The 17301-nt window shown below is 38.8% G+C and overlaps 2 protein-coding genes across 2 annotated transcripts; both read left to right on the forward strand.

Annotated features, from left to right (window-relative positions):
* The first annotated feature begins 9464 nt into the window (after positions 1-9464).
* Positions 9465-12549, forward strand: LOC134864445 (CMRF35-like molecule 5). The gene is made up of 5 exons (XM_063883411.1): positions 9465-9762; positions 9875-10021; positions 10847-10942; positions 11459-11499; positions 12346-12549. The coding sequence occupies exons 1-5, from the start codon at positions 9465-9467 to the stop codon at positions 12490-12492; spliced, it is 729 nt and encodes a 242-aa protein (XP_063739481.1). The 3' UTR covers positions 12493-12549.
* A 1084-nt stretch (positions 12550-13633) lies between these two features.
* On the forward strand, positions 13634-16879 carry LOC134864180 (CMRF35-like molecule 5). Its single transcript, XM_063882979.1, is given in 7 exon segments — positions 13634-13714; positions 13932-14003; positions 14006-14263; positions 14376-14522; positions 15029-15124; positions 15225-15268; positions 16498-16879. Coding segments are annotated over 7 exon segments (930 nt in total). The 5' UTR covers positions 13634-13677; the 3' UTR covers positions 16774-16879.
* Positions 16880-17301: the final 422 nt, after the last annotated feature.

Raw genomic sequence — 17301 nt, forward strand, 5'->3', positions numbered from 1 at the left:
TAAACAGCAATGGCTCTTAAAAGCCCAAAGAGCATGCATTGAATATCATAACATATAATAGATTTCTTATGGCCAAAAATAATAAAAGATCCTCTTTGACATTCCGTTGAGTGAACAAAGATAACAAAGGTAAGTATACATAAAGATACAGTATATACAGATGTGTTCAATGATTGTCATGTTTATCCATTAAAATGCAATTGCCTTATATACTGTACGTAGTATTATCATTATCTAAACAGGCCGATTTATTCTGATCAAAGCATTGTTAGTAACAGGCTTCACCTCAGCTAATGCTTGTGTTATTTTGGGCTGCAGCAGTTTTGACCTAAAGGGAAAAAAACATGATGATTCACAATGGCACACAACCCTCTTCCTACTCCAACTCTGTGTTTATTAACTCCTCACACGTGACTTTTCTTCTCCTGTTCCTCCCTCACTTTGTTTATGTTATGTTTGCGTGCTTTCCAAGCCTTCTCGCCTCTGCCTTTCTTCCCTGTCAAAAGATTTACATGGTGGTTATGAAGTGATGATACTCCCACACACATAGACATTCCAAATGTGCCCATTGACCCATAAGCCTGTTAATATTAATCAGCTGACTTCCAAAGCTTACAGACGTGAGTGCTAACAAATGTCCCACCTTTTAAGTTCCTACACTTTGCCAATTGTTGTCTCTTTATTCATAAAAAGTTTTAGCTGCGCTATAAAGGATCTTTTATTCTTTGATATACGCATGTGATGTGTGCCTTTTATATAAAGCTTTTGTGTTCATCAAATCAAACTTGGAATGCAAAGTAACATCCTGAGTTAAAGGCAGTAATTAAATCCGAACAAAAAAGAACAATATATTGCAGTGTCTGTCTGAATTTGAATAGCCTTTAACACCCATATGTAGTTCTAGTTTTGCAGCGATGCTATTGTGATGTTGCCCCTGCAATGCTTATTATTTGTGAGTAAAAGTCACTCTTGTTTACTGACATAACGTAAAGTAAAACCCCTTTAATTTTCCTTGGAACCATAGAGCTCAGTGGGAACCATAATTGTATCCATGGATTCTAATTTGCGCATTCAATCTTGTACATTTTAAAACCAATGAATTGGCAAATTGGATAAGAAACACAGCATCCATTTGTAATATCTTAAAGGTTTGTGCTGCAAAATCCATAGAGAGATCATTCATCACGCCAGCTCAAACAAATGAGTCTGAACCTCTCTTAGGAGTTAGCAAACAGGCAGCTTCCTTTCTTGGCTTGGTGCACAATGAAGTTATAATGGTTTATTAACATACAAACTCCTAGACCTTCTGTAGCAAGGTTCTTTTTCATGAAGGTTATTGAGTGACAGGAAGGTTGGTAATGAGGTAGCTGATGAGAATTATTTTGGTCATTACGTTACTTCTCATTTCTTTCTCACTTTGCTTGGTAGCTACTAACCTTACTTCCCTTTAAAGTCTTTTTCCTGACGAGATGAACGCTAATTATTCTACGTGACATTTTTGTGGTTGTGAAAACAGGTACCTGAACATGTTAAACCAAAAGTGCAACATCCGATAGTTGTTGGAGAACAATTATCTTTTTGATTTGGTTAGTAAGTTTGTTAGCAGAATTGAAGAAAAAACTATTGTATCGTGGCCCAAGGTAGAACCCATTAAAGATTGGAGCTGACCCGAATGATGGGGTGGATATTCGTATTAATCCTCCCTCATGGAAACAGCCTTTTTTGGATGTCTTTACGGTCTCTGAGTGACCTTAATGACAAACTGTAAAAACATACATCAACACAAAACATTAAAGCTAGTATAGACCCTGTTAAAGGACTTTATTATTGTGTAACTGTAAGGGTTAATGTTTATCAGGGCCATGAAATGCTATTCATCATAATGACCAGTTCTTCATTTTTATTTATGGGTTGCTCATATGAGTACTTGCTATGATTATTTTGAACTTGGATTTCTTCTTTTTTTTTTTTCTTTCTTTTTTTAAGGAAATTAAACAGCGCAGCAATGTGATGAAATATTTTGTGACTCTAATCTCTTCACTCTTCTGAAGCATGAATAGTGGAGTAGCCAGCAGCATCATCTTCCCACATTGTCAGTGTATATAAGCAATGTGAGCAAAAGGCTGTGTGTCCACCAACCCTTCCAGCAAATAACACAAGAGGTTGAAACTGCGAGTTCGGTGGAAAACAACGACGTGTCAGAAGGCAGTCCCACAGCCAACAGAATAAAGAGCCAGGAACAAGAGGAATATACAGCACTGGAAAAACTTAAGTGACCACTGCAGCATTATCAGTTTCTCCAGTTTTACTATTTATAGGTGTTGGAATTCAACAGACACTGGAATGGCTCTCAATGTAGAGATTGAGATTTAGGAAGTGGTCCCTTAATTTTTTCCGGAGCTGTATATTACAATTACCGCAGTTCATATTGTACATTTGAAATAGTTCTGTTTTATTGATACACATATATACTGAAGTTTCTTTTGAAAATGTAAACTTTATCTGAATTAAATCTAAGATAGAAAAATGGTCTGAACCGTTTCCACCTTTTCTGAATCCATAAAGCTTTGAACGTGGTCGCTGAGCTTTGTCAGAAAAAAAGTGCCCTACATTTTTGCTGTTATAGTGAGCAACATCAAGGAGGATATACAATGCAAATGAGACATTATTTGTAATTATCCACATTGTCCTTGTACTTGTATGGTAATATAGGCGAGGTTGCCTCGTTGAGTGTCAAATGGCAGCATTCATATGAGCTGCCCTGACAAACCTTTCCTTATCTATGACACTACTCTACACTAAACACACAAACACACACAAAAGCAGAGGCCCCATTGTCAGTGGATGATAAAAGTGTGTATTTGTAGGACAAGCGGAGGATGGAGATAATATTCTCTCATTTCCTTCTTCCTTGTTGAGACACATTACCTAGGAGAGTAGAATGGTTTGGTTAATCACCATGTATATGAGAGAATCAAGCAGACAGCAGGTGAACATGGAAAGAAAATAAATGATGCTGCAGAGGTGATAAGACATGTCCATGAATGGCCACCATATTTTTGTCATTTGGAAACAGAGGCACAGTTGTGAAATGGGTTGAAGTGGGAGGACTGAATTACCAGTGTGTTGTGAGCGCTGGCGTCAGTGTGGAAATGTGTGGTTGTACGGCTCCCCAAACACATTGCTTCATCCGCGTTTTTTAGTTCTGCATGGTTTAAGGTTTGATTGACCTTGTTTGATGTTGGCAAGTGAGCAATAAGACCTCATAACAAACAAACTTGAAAGCGAGGATACCCGGCCCTGGAGGAGGTGAACTGGGAACGTCTGGAGGAGTCCCAAGTCCAGGAGGCCTTCAACTCACACCTCCGGCGGAGCTTTTCAGGCATATCTGTGGAGGCTGGGGACATTGAACCAGAGTGGGCGGTGTTCAAAGCCTCCATTGCCGAAGCTGCGGTGGGGAGCTGTGGTCTCAAGGTTTTAGGTGCCTCAAGGGGCGGTAACCCTCGAACCTCGTGGTGGACACTGGCGGTCAGGGAAGCCGTCCGACTAAAGAAGGAGGCCTTCCGGGATATGTTATCCCTTGGTACTCCTGACGCAGTTGTAAGGTATCGACGGGCCCGAAGGTCAGCAGCCTCAGCCGTGGCCGAGGCAAAGCAGCGGGTGTGGGAGAAGTTCGGAGAAGCCATGGAGAAGGACTTTCGGTCGGCACCAAAGTTGTTCTGGAAAACCGTCCGACACCTCAGGAGGGGGAAGCAGGGAACCATCCAAGCTGTGTACAGTAAGGATGGGACGCTGTTGACCGCAACTGATAGTGTGTTGGAAGGAACACTTTGAGGAACTCCTGAATCCGACAACTGAGTATGAAGGGGGATCAATTCCAATCTCACGGGGTAAGTCACTGAGGTAGTTAAACAGCTCCACAGTGGCAAAGCCCCGGGGGTGGATGAGATCCGCCCAGAAATAATGAAGGCTCTGGGTGTTGAGGGACTGTCATGGTTGACACGTCTCATCAACATTGCGTGGAAGTTGGAAACAGTACCGAAGGAGTGGCAGACCGGGGTGGTGGTTCCTCTTTTAAAAAAGGGGGACCAGCTGTCTCTCATCTTGTGATTACCCATGTGTATTTAGTCCCTGTTTCCCTTTTGTCTGTTGTTAGGTCGTTGTTCTTCCCTGATCTTATCCATGTTACCTGCCTGTTCCTGTCGCCCTTGATGTCTGGAGCTAAGTGTTTTTCATGTCCTGTGTTCCCCTTGCTTCGTGTTTTCATCAACATCTTTTGAATAAAGCTCGCTTTTTGTTTTTGACCTTTACCTGCGTCCCCTGGATTTACTGCACTTGGGTCCTGTTTCCCCAACCCTGACAGAACGACCAAACCCCAAAAATGGACACAGCAGTACTTTTTGAGGATGCTCCTGTGGAGTTTTCCTACAACATTTTATGTATTTATGGAGAGTGGAGAAGAGCAGGTTCTAAAGAGGCTCAGGATGCAGCTCTTCTTCATGCACGCCGGGAATTGGCAGCTAAGCCATGGTTCGAGAACTCACTGCCGGACTATTTAAGGACATTTGTCAATTCCCCAGAAAGCCTGCACCCTTTCCTTAAACCTCGTGTCACAGCCATGACGCTTCCTGCAGCCAAGCCTCCTGCAGCCAAGCCTCCTGCAGCCAAGCCTCCTGCACCCACGCTTCCGACTGAAGTTTTGGCCCTAGCAGCCGCGTACCCGTCTGCAGTTCCGGCCATAGCAGCCATGTTTCCAGGCCAAGCCCTGGCCGCCATGCTCCCAGCTGCAGCCCGGCCAACTCCAGCTACGCCTGCTGTCCTGTCGGCGGCCCGGCCAACACCAGCCCCTGCTGTCCTGTTGGCGGCCCGGCTGACACCAGCCTCGCCAGTCCGGTCGACTCCGGCCCGGCCTGTCCTGTCGACTCCGGCCCGGCCTGTCCAGTCGACTCTGGCCCTGCCTGTCCTGTCGACTCCGGCATCGCCTGTCCAGTCCCCCTCCACCAATCCTGTTTGTGATATTCATGGACAGGATTTTCTAGGCATAGTCGTGGGGGAGGGGGTCACTGCTTTTTGCAGATGATGTGGTCCTAATGGCTTCATCGGTCTGTGACCTTCAGCACTCACTGGATCGGTTCGCGGCCGAGTGTGAAGCGGCTGGGATGAGGATCAGCACCTCCAAATCTGAGGCCATGGTTCTCAGCAGGAAACTGAAGGACTGTCCACTCCAGGTAGGGAATGAGGCCTTACCCCAAGTGAAGGAGTTCAAGTATCTCGGGGTCTTGTTCTCGAGTGAGGGAAAAATGGAGCGTGAGATGGGCCGGAGAATCAGAGCAGCGGGAGCGGTACTGCAGTCGCTTTACCGCACTGTTGTGATGAAAAGGGAGCTGACCCAGAAGGCGCCTCCCTAGGGAGGTTTTCCAGGCACGTCCAGCTGGGAAGAGAGACCGAGGGGCAGACCTAGGACCAGGTGGATGGATTATATCTCTTCGCTGGCCTTGGAGCGCCTTGGAATCCCCCAGTCAGAGCTGGTTGATGTGGCCAGGGAAAGGAAAGTTTGGGGCTCTCTGCTGGAGCTGTTACCTCCGCGACCCTGACGGAAAAGCGGGAGAAGATGGATGGATGGATGGATGGATGGATGGAAGTGAGCAATAATGCAACACTTGTAGAAAAAGGAATAATCTCTTTATTAGCGCAAAAACAAATGTTTTCAGAAATAATGCTGTCAACATAATACTGATTTTATTTGATCAAGTGAGAGAATTATCAAAATCTGAGTTTTGGTTTGGAAAAAATCAATCTTGTAGAAACCAGGCCTTGTAATGTAGATAAGGGTAGTACAAAGTATGAGTAACAAGTACTGAGTTCAGTGGTTTTGGAGAAGAAGTTTAAAATGTCCTAATGATCTGTGTGATCTCCTAAAACATGTACACGATGTAACAGTGTGTGCAGTCTAAATGATATGTTTATAGCAACCACCTGAAGAAAAATTAAAAAAACAAAGATCAGCTTCTCTGGCCAGAGGAAGTCAACGAGAGAGCACATGTCAGTGAAGTCTTTCTGTTTGTCACTGCAGTACCAGCCGGATAACAACAAGTAACTAAGCAAAATTGTATTTGTCTTATGTGCATCCCAATAAAGTACCCAGAATAAACAAGAATACATTTGTATCTCAGAATTATTTCTTCAGAAAGATACATCTATATGTGAGATAACAGAAATAGGACTGAAACTACAGCTATATTTAAATTGTATCTACCAAAATATTAGTCACACCTCACATTAAGTAGTCTCTCTTTGAGAATGCCAATGCAAAAGACACATAGATATCAACATTGGATGGGCATTTTAAAAAGTAACTATAGGAACAGACTATGCATAAGACTTGTCTCAAAATATCAGACTTTTCCACATGCCTTTGCAGACTGCAGAGATGTGGTGTCCTATACTGAGACAAATCTCAAAGTTACATTTGTTAAGTTTTCAGAAAGTGATTTATAAACAAATATTTACCAAGTGAATTATACCTAGTGTTGTTTTTATCTATGCTTTCATCATTGACCGCTTCTTTTGCTGCATGAAATTTCACTCACACTTTCATATGGTTGCTGTAACTGCATTGCAGATACTGCAAGTGACTTGTGATGGGACTCATTGTATTAGTGCTTCTAAGAAAGAGAATAGCACCATCAGGTGAGTGTTTTCACTGCTCCTTTCTAAGCAAGGCCGACAAACACAGTCAGAAGATTTTCAGAAAACAATTATTAGGGCCTGAGCTCGACAAAGTCGGAGCGAAGACCTATTGTAATTTTACTTATTTTTCTCAAACATTACCACAATAAAGAAAGAAAAACATAAATCCAGATGCTGATCCACAAATAGATTCATGTGCAGGAAACATTTTCTTAACATAAGTCATCATTTACTTATTTTACCCTATGTATCATGCGAATGTGTCTTTTAATGTCATTTATTGTTCAAGTTTTGCAAGATCATTTTAAAACACAGTTTTGCACACTAAAATGTTAATTGTAGTCCCGTTGTGCTACCGAAAAAAAAATTAAAAATTGTGTGCATCGACATTTTCAACGTTATTTCGATGAAATTTATTGAGATGTCAAGCTCATTATATTTCAATAATTGTATTATCTATTTTTGAAATAATATTCTCTTTCTGTTTTTGAGTATCAAATACCTGATCATGCTGTTAAGGAGTGAACATATCGATGCCTGAACCAAGTCAACAAAAAGGAAGTCTGCAGCACTGTCACGCTAATCTTAACCACACTTAAACCTGCTAACAGCAATGACATCCTGTTTTGTCTCTAGTCAGAAAAAAGGTGACTCTAAAGTAGTCACTGCCCCTAAAGCAACATTGATTTTGCACAGTTGTTATTTATTACTGTAGAAATCAAATCATGCTCTGTTCATGGACCTTGTCGATGATCATCAAACAGAAACATAGTTAAAATCATTTCCACTGTTCCAACAATCACAACATTTGCTGTAAGAGTTTGAAACAGACACTGAAAAAGAAACATATACACACACTCGGAGTTGTACTTGCATTATAGACCTTTTGATTCATATGTAAAAAAAAATTAAAAAGAGTTGAACCATTTAACCTGACAGAAGAGTATATATAGTCTTCTAGAAATTGTTCTTCCTTCAGTTCTGGGAGACTCTTGAATGTGCTCAAGTACGTTTCATGCTGTGTATTCTTGGTGTTTAAAAAGACAGACGGAGAGCCAGTTTTCCTTAAGGCTCAAACTTCACACTGGAAGATAAACACTTTCAAATACTTTAAAGACTATGATAAAAATCAGAGTGTACTTTTACTACCACAAATATTAGAATTGATCAACATTAAAAGTAATGTGCATATCTGAATTATTTAAAAATTGATAGTACAATGAACATCATAAATGGTTCCTTTATTTCCACTTGTAGCTCTGTGTTTTGTGGAGATGAAGCCTCTCCACATACATGGCCTTGTTGGGGAAAGTGTGTCATTCAAATGGTCAGACTGGGACATTTGGACTAATGTACCTTATAATGACAAGTACTTTTGTAGAAGTCCATGCACTGAAGACAAACATATCATCATCAAAGCAGCATCTGGAAAGACTACACAATGAAACAGAATAGAAATAACTAACGAGGAAATAATTTATTTGTGACCTTCACTAATCTCCAAAAGTCAGATTCTAGGTTATATTACTGTGGAGTGCAGAGTAATGGTCCTGATACATAAATAAAGGTGAATCTTACAAAGGGTAAGTTAATGCTCTTTGTTAAAACAATACCACTCCTTAATAAGAAGTAATCACTGTTCAAATTGTTACTTAATCAACTTATATTGCTTTGATTATGTTCACAGTCCTACAGTCGAAGGAAAACAGTTGTAGTTGTTTCCACTCCCCCAGAGTCGTACAAAACCATTATAACTCCAACACCTGCTGCATCAGGCTGTATGAAATGCACTTTTCTGAGCTAGATAGATGTGCTTCATTTTTTTATAGCAATTGAAACTCAGAGTATAAATGATATCTTCACTGCCATTGTAGAATAATCCACAAGCTGTTGAGTTATAAAAGAATAATGATTGCAGTAATCTGTGAATGAAAAATAACAGCAATGTCATAAATATTTTTAAACCAGATCTAGTTCTTTCATCTTTCCCGTCTTTGGCAGGAAGCTTACTAAAATTGTATTGCAATTCTTATTCTTATCACCCTGATGATGATCGTGCTGCTGCTTTGCAGGAAGCTGATGAAGAGAAGACAGAGTAAGACACACCAACCAACAGTGGCAGAGCATTGTATAAAAACATTACACAGACACACACACACACACACACACAACAAAAAACATTGTGAAGGGAGTGAGTCAGATTAGGTCACCAATGTTTTGAGGACCGCCACTGTACTGTAAACCAAGTACTACATATGATATAATGTTGATTACTTTGGTCAGTGTGATAAACAAATACATTTTACCCATCATTTATAATGTGCATATGTTTACCTGCTGAATTTGTTCTCTTTGAGTTTGTCTTTGTGTGTCTCTACTATAAAAAAGTACATTTTAAAAATGGAAAGGGTGGAGCTTCGAGGTTTATCGGAAGGGGAAGTTAAATACTTTTAAATACTTTAAAGACTTAAACTTGGTTACACTGACCATAGTATTCATCTGCACTCGCCTTCATGTTCTTGATCATCCTTTTGACCATGATAAAAGTCTATGCGTACTCCTGTCTTTTTTCTGGTGAGTTTATTTAATATAATTATTGCTGTTTTATGCTTTTTGGTTTGTTTTGCCATTACAAATAATACAGTGGATCAATTGGATAATGAATATGCAAATTTGAATTATTTAAGCATTGACAGTACAATGATAATTATAAATGTTTCCTTTATTTCCACTTGTAGCTCTCAGTTTTGTGGAGATGAAGCCTCTTAACATACATGGCCACGTTTTGGGAAAGTGTGTCATTCACATGCTCAGGAAGGAACGTTTGGACTAATGTACAACATAATGACAAGTACTTTTGTAGAACTCCATGCACTGAAAACACACACATCATCCTCAAAGCAGCATCTGGAAAGACTACAAAACGAAACAGAATAGAAATAACTAACAGAGGAAATGATTTATTTGTGACCTTCACTAATCTCCAAAAGTCAGACTCTAACACATATTACTGTGGAGTGGAGAGGAGTGGTCGTGATTCATATATAAAGGTGAATCTTCTCATTGATGAGGGTAAGTTAATGCTCTTTAGTTAATAAATATACCATTCTTTACACACTTTATAAAAAGTAAAATCCTTTCAAATTGTTGCCAAATTAATATATTATGTGTTTATCGTTTTCAGCTCCTAAAAAAACTCCAGAAACAGTGAACATTTTTCCCACTCTCTCATCAGCAGTGTCAAACAGCTCAGATAATATCCCTGATGTTTCTGCATCTAACTCGACCATTAATACTGTGACACCTACTGCACCAGCAACACAAGGAGCCGGTATGAAGTGCTCTTATCTGAACTTACACAAATACATACATGTATTACCTGTATATTGTATATATACAGTATATAATGTTAATTCAAGTTGCTATTTTTATTTAAATTAATGGGTCCAGTTGATCAAGGTGGGGAATATTACATAATGAAAATAGCGCTTGTTCGATGAGTCAACATATATATATTTGTCCTATCATGGTCAGTGCTAGTACCTTAATGAAGGGAGTGTCCTCTCTGCTTTACACTTTGAAAGAGTAATGAATATTCTATCAATATGTTAATATGAAGATACAATAAAGTTGAGCTCACTTAGCGAGCCTCATGCATGCCATCTTTGTTAGGATCCTTTGAATGCATTTTATTTAGTTTATTTTGACATGTCCTTTGCATGTCCTAAATATATTAAAAATGAATTTATTGTAAAGACCACTGTCTATGCAGAGCAGTATGAACCAGCGATTCGCTGCATCATACACTTCCATTATTATTATTATATATTATTATTACACACAAGGAGCAGGTATAAAGTGTGCTAATCTGAGTTTGATATGTTAGTTGTACTTTTCGTTAAAATTTAAATGCAAACTTAACATATTATTTGCATTGTTAATATAGTATGATTCTCAAGCTGTTAAGAAATCCATCCATGGCCAAAATCCCCTCTTTTCTAACTCTGTGCTTGCCCTCAAGTCTTGATGCATTAGCATTTAAATGTGATGTTGTAGTATTACTCACTTACCTATAGCTATGAGTGGATGTGGGGAGTGAGCTGGGGTTGGACATTCGATCAAGCTGCTTATCCTTATCCTTTTCTCTCTTTCGCAGGAAGTGCATCATATTTGATTGCAGGCCTTATTTCATTAATGACCTTAGTTATGGTTGTGGTGCTGCTTACCAGGAAGCTGATGAAGACAGGACAGAGTAAGACACCAAAACCAACTAGAATCGGAGGACTAAACCGTCTTTATTATGTCACACATGCACACAGCACACACAGACATTTGACCACTGCATTTAACCCATCCTTGTACTAGGAGCAGTGGGCAGCTATTGTACAGCACCTGGGAGTAAAAGGGGATTGGGGGTGTCCGCAGCCTGCTCAAGGGCACCATGGCAGGGCCCAGGAGGTGAACTGGGACCTCTCCAAGTACCAGACCACACCCCATATTTTAGATCTGTTCGGGGACTTGAACCGGGGACCCTACGAATCCCAGTCCAAGCCCCTACTGACTGAGTACTTGCCAGACACATATTGGTATACACTCGCAATGAAATATTCTAGCTTCTAAATGTAGGTCAATCTAAATGAAATAACAATATAGGATTACTTAAGTGTTAATAAGTGTCCAGCAAAGCCACTGTTCTGTAAACCCAGAATTACTTTAATGATGTGATCATTATGTTGGCCAGTTTGATAAACAAATGTATTTCTCCCAGGAGGCCTTGATGTTAGCTCCCCACACGAGGAAATATACGAGGTGAGTTCTTGCTATTCTGAATCTTAAAATACGTTCATGGCACTTTCTGTTGGATCTACCATACATGGTAAAATACTTCCTCAGCTAGATTTTATTTACTTATTATTCTTTTTTATGCTGTAAGAGCAGCTCGAAATCTAGAAACACAAGAACCCCAGAATTATAAAACAAACATAATAAATATTATTCCGTTTTAATGAATTGATTACTGGGCTGCAACCGGCGACATTTATCAATATTTCTGAAAACACTTCAAATGCTAGACTTAATATGATTGCTTTCAACTAACCTAATACAGTTATGTGGAATCTGTTGACATAATAGATTGATTTAAAGTCAGCATTTCAGTTTTTTGGGTGTATATCTCTTTACCAAATGTCATGGAAATCCATCCAACAGTTGATCAGATAAACATTATTATTTTATTCTGGCTAAAAACATATGGTACAAAGATAGTAACATTGTAAAGGCTGAGCGGATCATGTACTTTTTGTCATCATGTAGTACTTGTTTTCATTATACCTTGAATTTGCAGAGAGGAAATCAAAAACACTTGTTCCTGTTGAAACTTGAGGTAGTTGTTGCATCTGCTTTATGAATTATCATAACCTTATCATGCTTTTGGTCATTACGTTACTTCTCATTTCCACTTTGCTTGGTAGCTACTAACCTTACTTACATTTAAAGTCTTTTTGCAAATACTCGTTGGAGTTAGCTCTCTGAAGAGGTGTTGCAGAAATGTTTTCCAATTTCATTTGAATCTGAAAGAAACACGTTACTTTTACTCTGTTTAACATGGTTAACATCTATCAACATACTGTCAGTAATGCATGTTATGATCCACAGGGCGAACGGCCTGATGAAGTCTACCAATCCCTCCACCCGTTGACAATGGATGAAGACCAAGTCTACAGCTCTCTCACACCCACCAGGGGGGATTGCACTTCTCACAGCTTAGCCACAACTTCAGATGATCACTGCAGCAGAAGATAATGATTAGCTTTGTGTCATGTAAAATACAATTAAAAGAAACATTTCCCCTCTGTCCTGAAGCTATGTATCGTATTGAATTGGAGTTATTTTTACAAAGATACTTGACATCATGAGAATAATTCAGTTTGCATGGACTGTGAAAAATATGACTTTATGTTGTATTTCATTCTCTACTCATCTTATAATATACAGCAGATGTTACGTTCACGCAGAGAGAGATGTCTATCAATCACACTACTCCACAAAGTTATGTCACATCTTTTTTTACATTGTATTATTTTTCTATTTTCCAATACAACTTTTTTTTCCCAGAATGCTGAAAAGTTTGCCTCAGTTGCGGTGGGTACAAGCAGTGGCTCATACATTTGGATTCATTTAAGCAACACATTAGTATGGTCATTTGTTTTGTACTTTCATTGCAAATCTATGCTATTTTTTCAAACATGTAAACCATCACATAAAAGGGGCTCAGCACATAGTTTGGGAAAAAAGCTAGCCTCCTCAAGCTCCATTTTAGAAAGTATTTAATAATACCCTGTTGCGTTTTTGGTTAAGATTATAGGCCTGGGGTGTGGGATGTTTTTTTCTCAAAGTTATGATTCATTTTAAATCAATTACTTTTATGTTTAAAAGCTTTTTCTTTTTGACTTTTATAAAACAGTCATCATGATAAAGACTGAAGTCTGTGTATGAGTACATTTTGCCATGTTGACAGGCTTCAGAGTCTAGTGTCAAATAACGCTGTGGTTTTAAGGTGGCAAATTCCACCCTCCCCCAAATCTTTAGCACTTTGCTTTTTGGTCTGTTAAAATTGCAGAATAATAATAGTGTCCTGTGTTCTACTTTCTTATTCACCCACACAGTCTTACACATAATTAGTATGTTTTGTGTGTGTGTGTGTGTGTGTGTGTGTGTGTGTGTGTGTGGTGTGGTGTGTGTGTGTGTGTGTGTGTGTGTGTGTGTGTGTGTGTGTGTGTGTGTGTGTGTGTGTGTGTGTGTGTGTGTGTGTGTGTGTGTGTGTGTGTGTGTGTGTGTGTGTGTGTGTGTGTGTGTGTGTGTTCAGAGGAAAGGGTGGAGCTTCAAGGGTAAGAGAAAGGGGAAGTTAAGTACTTAGAAATACTTCACGGAGTGTAGTCACACTGATTTTTGATGTGGCTTTGTGTTCTTTGATCATCATTTTCTACCATGATGAAAATATATGCTTACTCCTGTCTTCTTTCTGGTGAGTTTATTTGTTATTTGTATGCTGCATGCTTTTCTGGGTTGTTTGCTAAATTAATAATTCATTCATTCTCTTAACAAAGTTAAATGTTGACAATACAAATAGTACATTCAATTATTACGATAATCAATGTGCAACATTTAATTCATCTGTGCATTGACACTAAAATACAATGAGAGTAAAATGTTAATAATGTTTCCTTTATTTCAACTTGTAGCTCTGTGCTTTGTGGAGATGAAGCCTCTCAACATACATGGCCGTGTTGGGGAAAGTGTGTCATTCACATGCTCAGATGGAACGTTTGGACTAATGTACAACATAATAACAAGTACTTTTGTAGAACTCCATGCACTGAAAACACACACATCATCCTCAAAGCAGCATCTGGAAAGACTACAAAACGAAACAGAATAGAAATAACTAACAGAGGAAATTATTTATTTGTGACCTTCACTAATCTCCAAAAGTCAGACTCTAACACATATTACTGTGGAGTGGAGAGGAGTGGTCCTGATTCATATATAAAGGTGAATCTTCTCATTGATGAGGGTAAGTTAATGCTCTTTAGTTAATAAATATACCATTCTTTACACACTTTATAAAAAGTAAAATCCTTTCAAATTGTTGCCAAATTAATATATTATGTGTTTATCGTTTTCAGCTCCTAAAAAAACTCCAGAAACAGTGAACATTTTTCCCACTCTCTCATCAGCAGTGTCAAACAGCTCAGATAATATCCCTGATGTTTCTGCATCTAACTCGACCATTAATACTGTGACACCTACTGCACCAGCAACACAAGGAGCCGGTATGAAGTGCTCTTATCTGAACTTACACAAATACATACATGTATTACCTGTATATTGTATATATATATAATGTTAATTCAAGTTGCTATTTTTATTTAAATTAATGGGTCCAGTTGATCAAGGTGGGGAATATTACATAATGAAAATAGCGCTTGTTCGATGAGTCAACATATACATATTTGTCCTATCATGGTCAGTGCTAGTACCTTAATGAAGGGAGTGTCCTCTCTGCTTTACACTTTGAAAGAATAATGAATATTCTATCAATATGTTAATATGAAGATACAATAAAGTTGAGCTCACTTAGCGAGCCTCATGCATGCCATCTTTGTTAGGATCCTTTGAATGCATTTTATTTTGGTTTTCTTTAAATGTCTTTTAAATGTCCTAAATATATTAAAAACAAAATGAATATATTATAAAGACCACTGTCTATGAAGAGCAGTATGAACCTGTGTGATCAAGCTTCTCAAATGTTTCTTCCTCTTTCTCTGTTTTTGTTCAGAGAGTATACCATTTTTGATCTCGGGTGTCATTCTCACAATAATCATACTGATGGTGTTACTGATGCTTATGAGCAAGATGAGGATGAAACAACAGAGTAAGACCCACAAACAAACACACATTGTGTATATGTGACAACACCAGTCAAGCCTCAACCAGACATATTCACAAATATTTCCTGTACTGTATGTTTGCAGAATGTGTGACAAGTGCTGTGAGGCCACAGGAAGACTTACAACAGGTGAGATTTGGAGGGTGGATGGTTTAAGTTTGCTTTCCCACCGAGACCGCTTGCTTGAAGTACTTACAAATGCATTCCCTTAGCTTCTGTGAGACTCAGGCTTCTCTTTTACACCTTTGGTATTTATTTCACATCTCTTACTTTATTGCCATTTAGGACTTTTTTTCGTTTCTGAGCTCATCATTATTGACAATAAGAACAACTAGAACATCATGACTTTTAATTAAAAAACAACAATCCTTTGTACAGCACAACACTTCCCTTGTCTTTCCCAACTGTAGGGAAACTGTAGTAAGACAGAAGATACTGGTGGACAAAATACATTCTGCAAGGTTCTCCTTATGCACCTTTTGAGACTAATGTAGGAGTATTGTACCAGACAAGCAGTTTTAAAGTGTGAGGTCTGACACTTAAAGGCCACATCTGTTCAACCCCAGCAGACTTTAGCAACCACCTAATACAAGTCAGACAGGAAATCTGCCCACATCTTTATGCAGCTTAAAGCAACTGTATCCAAAATTAAATTCCTGGAGATGGAGATACAGAACTGGTCTATATAAAATGTAATGATTTGAGAACATTTTGAAAATGAATAGGGAAGAAGTTGAAAACGTATTGTTTCATTTGTTTGTCCGACCTAATATAACAACACTAGTTATATTATTCTGTGTATCATTTCAAGAAGACATGTGGCTGTTGTTAGGATTATGCTGGTATAATCAATCTATCACAATGCTAAAAACATTATTTTCTTGTCACACACAATTAGCAGTCTTGGAAATCAGTATATGGAATTGTGTTGCTCAGCATTCTGTATATATAACGTACAAACATGAAAATTAATGTGGAAAATAAGAAGACCGGCTCTGTTTTAAGCAAGCAACACATTTATGATTAGGTAATCACAGCACTATCATGTGTGTAATGTAAAATGTAAGTGCCAAAATGTTCCACTCCATTTTTGTGTAGCCAATATTGTACATTTCCACTACAAAATATAGGAATGGGGTTCATTGTCATAGTGTAGTTAGGGTTGCTCTGTTTTTCCTCTGTTTTTTCCATTGTTTTTCTGGAATTCAGGAATTACCCACTGATGAGATCAGACTTGTTCTGTGTATTTGTTGTGTGAATAACCAACCAATGTTAGCGGTGTTAAGAATGTTACAACATCTAGTTCACTGACTTCAGAAGTCTGTCTCACAGTTTTTTCTCACTGTTTCTATTTCAAGGAAGTTGAATATGATGAAATCAGACTTGAAGAACAGACTGACCCGGTCGACATCTATGCTAATCATTCCTTCCTCCAAGATATCCGATCAGCAGATGCTAGGTGTAAGACGAATTCAAGGGTGGCGTATGCAGAGAGCAAAGACGACTTGGTGTATTCTGTTCCTCAACTGCCCAAAGATCAAATTAAACCCACTGGGCAATCAGAACAATTTAAATCTAAAAGTAACGAAAATGACTCTTTCTACGCCCTTGCTCAGCTACCACAGGCACCCTGAAGGGGGCCACTGTGGTAAATGGATAAAAAGGAACTTTTTACACATGGTCCAGCCTTACTTCTAAAAAGCAGTGTATACACACACAATAAATATGATTGTCATTGTCTTTTTTTGGATCCATTATTTCATGAAATTGGAATCATGTGTGCCACAGGCACCCAGACAGCAGATTGTGCACAGACTCATTGTCACTGAAATGTTTCCTATCTCAGTGAACAATCTGAAATCTCCCTCTATGATACAGGCTGCAGTAAAACTGTCCACTTCCTTTTTTTAAATGCGCTCTAGGTTGCTTTTTGTTGCACACCAAACGGCTTTTGAAGCAGAACCGAAGCTTACACAAGCAGGTCAGAACTGAATGTGACCTACTTGCAGGATATTGCATACAATTCTTGTGTTCATGTGAAACTAAAAGCTACTAAAGGGAATGGTTGAATACTTTTTTGTGAAACCCTTTGGTTACATGTACAGTGGGGCAAAAAAGTATTTAGTCAGCCACCAATTGTGCAAGTTCTCCCATTTAAAAAG

This window comes from Eleginops maclovinus, chromosome 5, assembly GCF_036324505.1.
Source record: "Eleginops maclovinus isolate JMC-PN-2008 ecotype Puerto Natales chromosome 5, JC_Emac_rtc_rv5, whole genome shotgun sequence".
Lineage (NCBI taxonomy): Eukaryota > Metazoa > Chordata > Actinopteri > Perciformes > Eleginopidae > Eleginops > Eleginops maclovinus.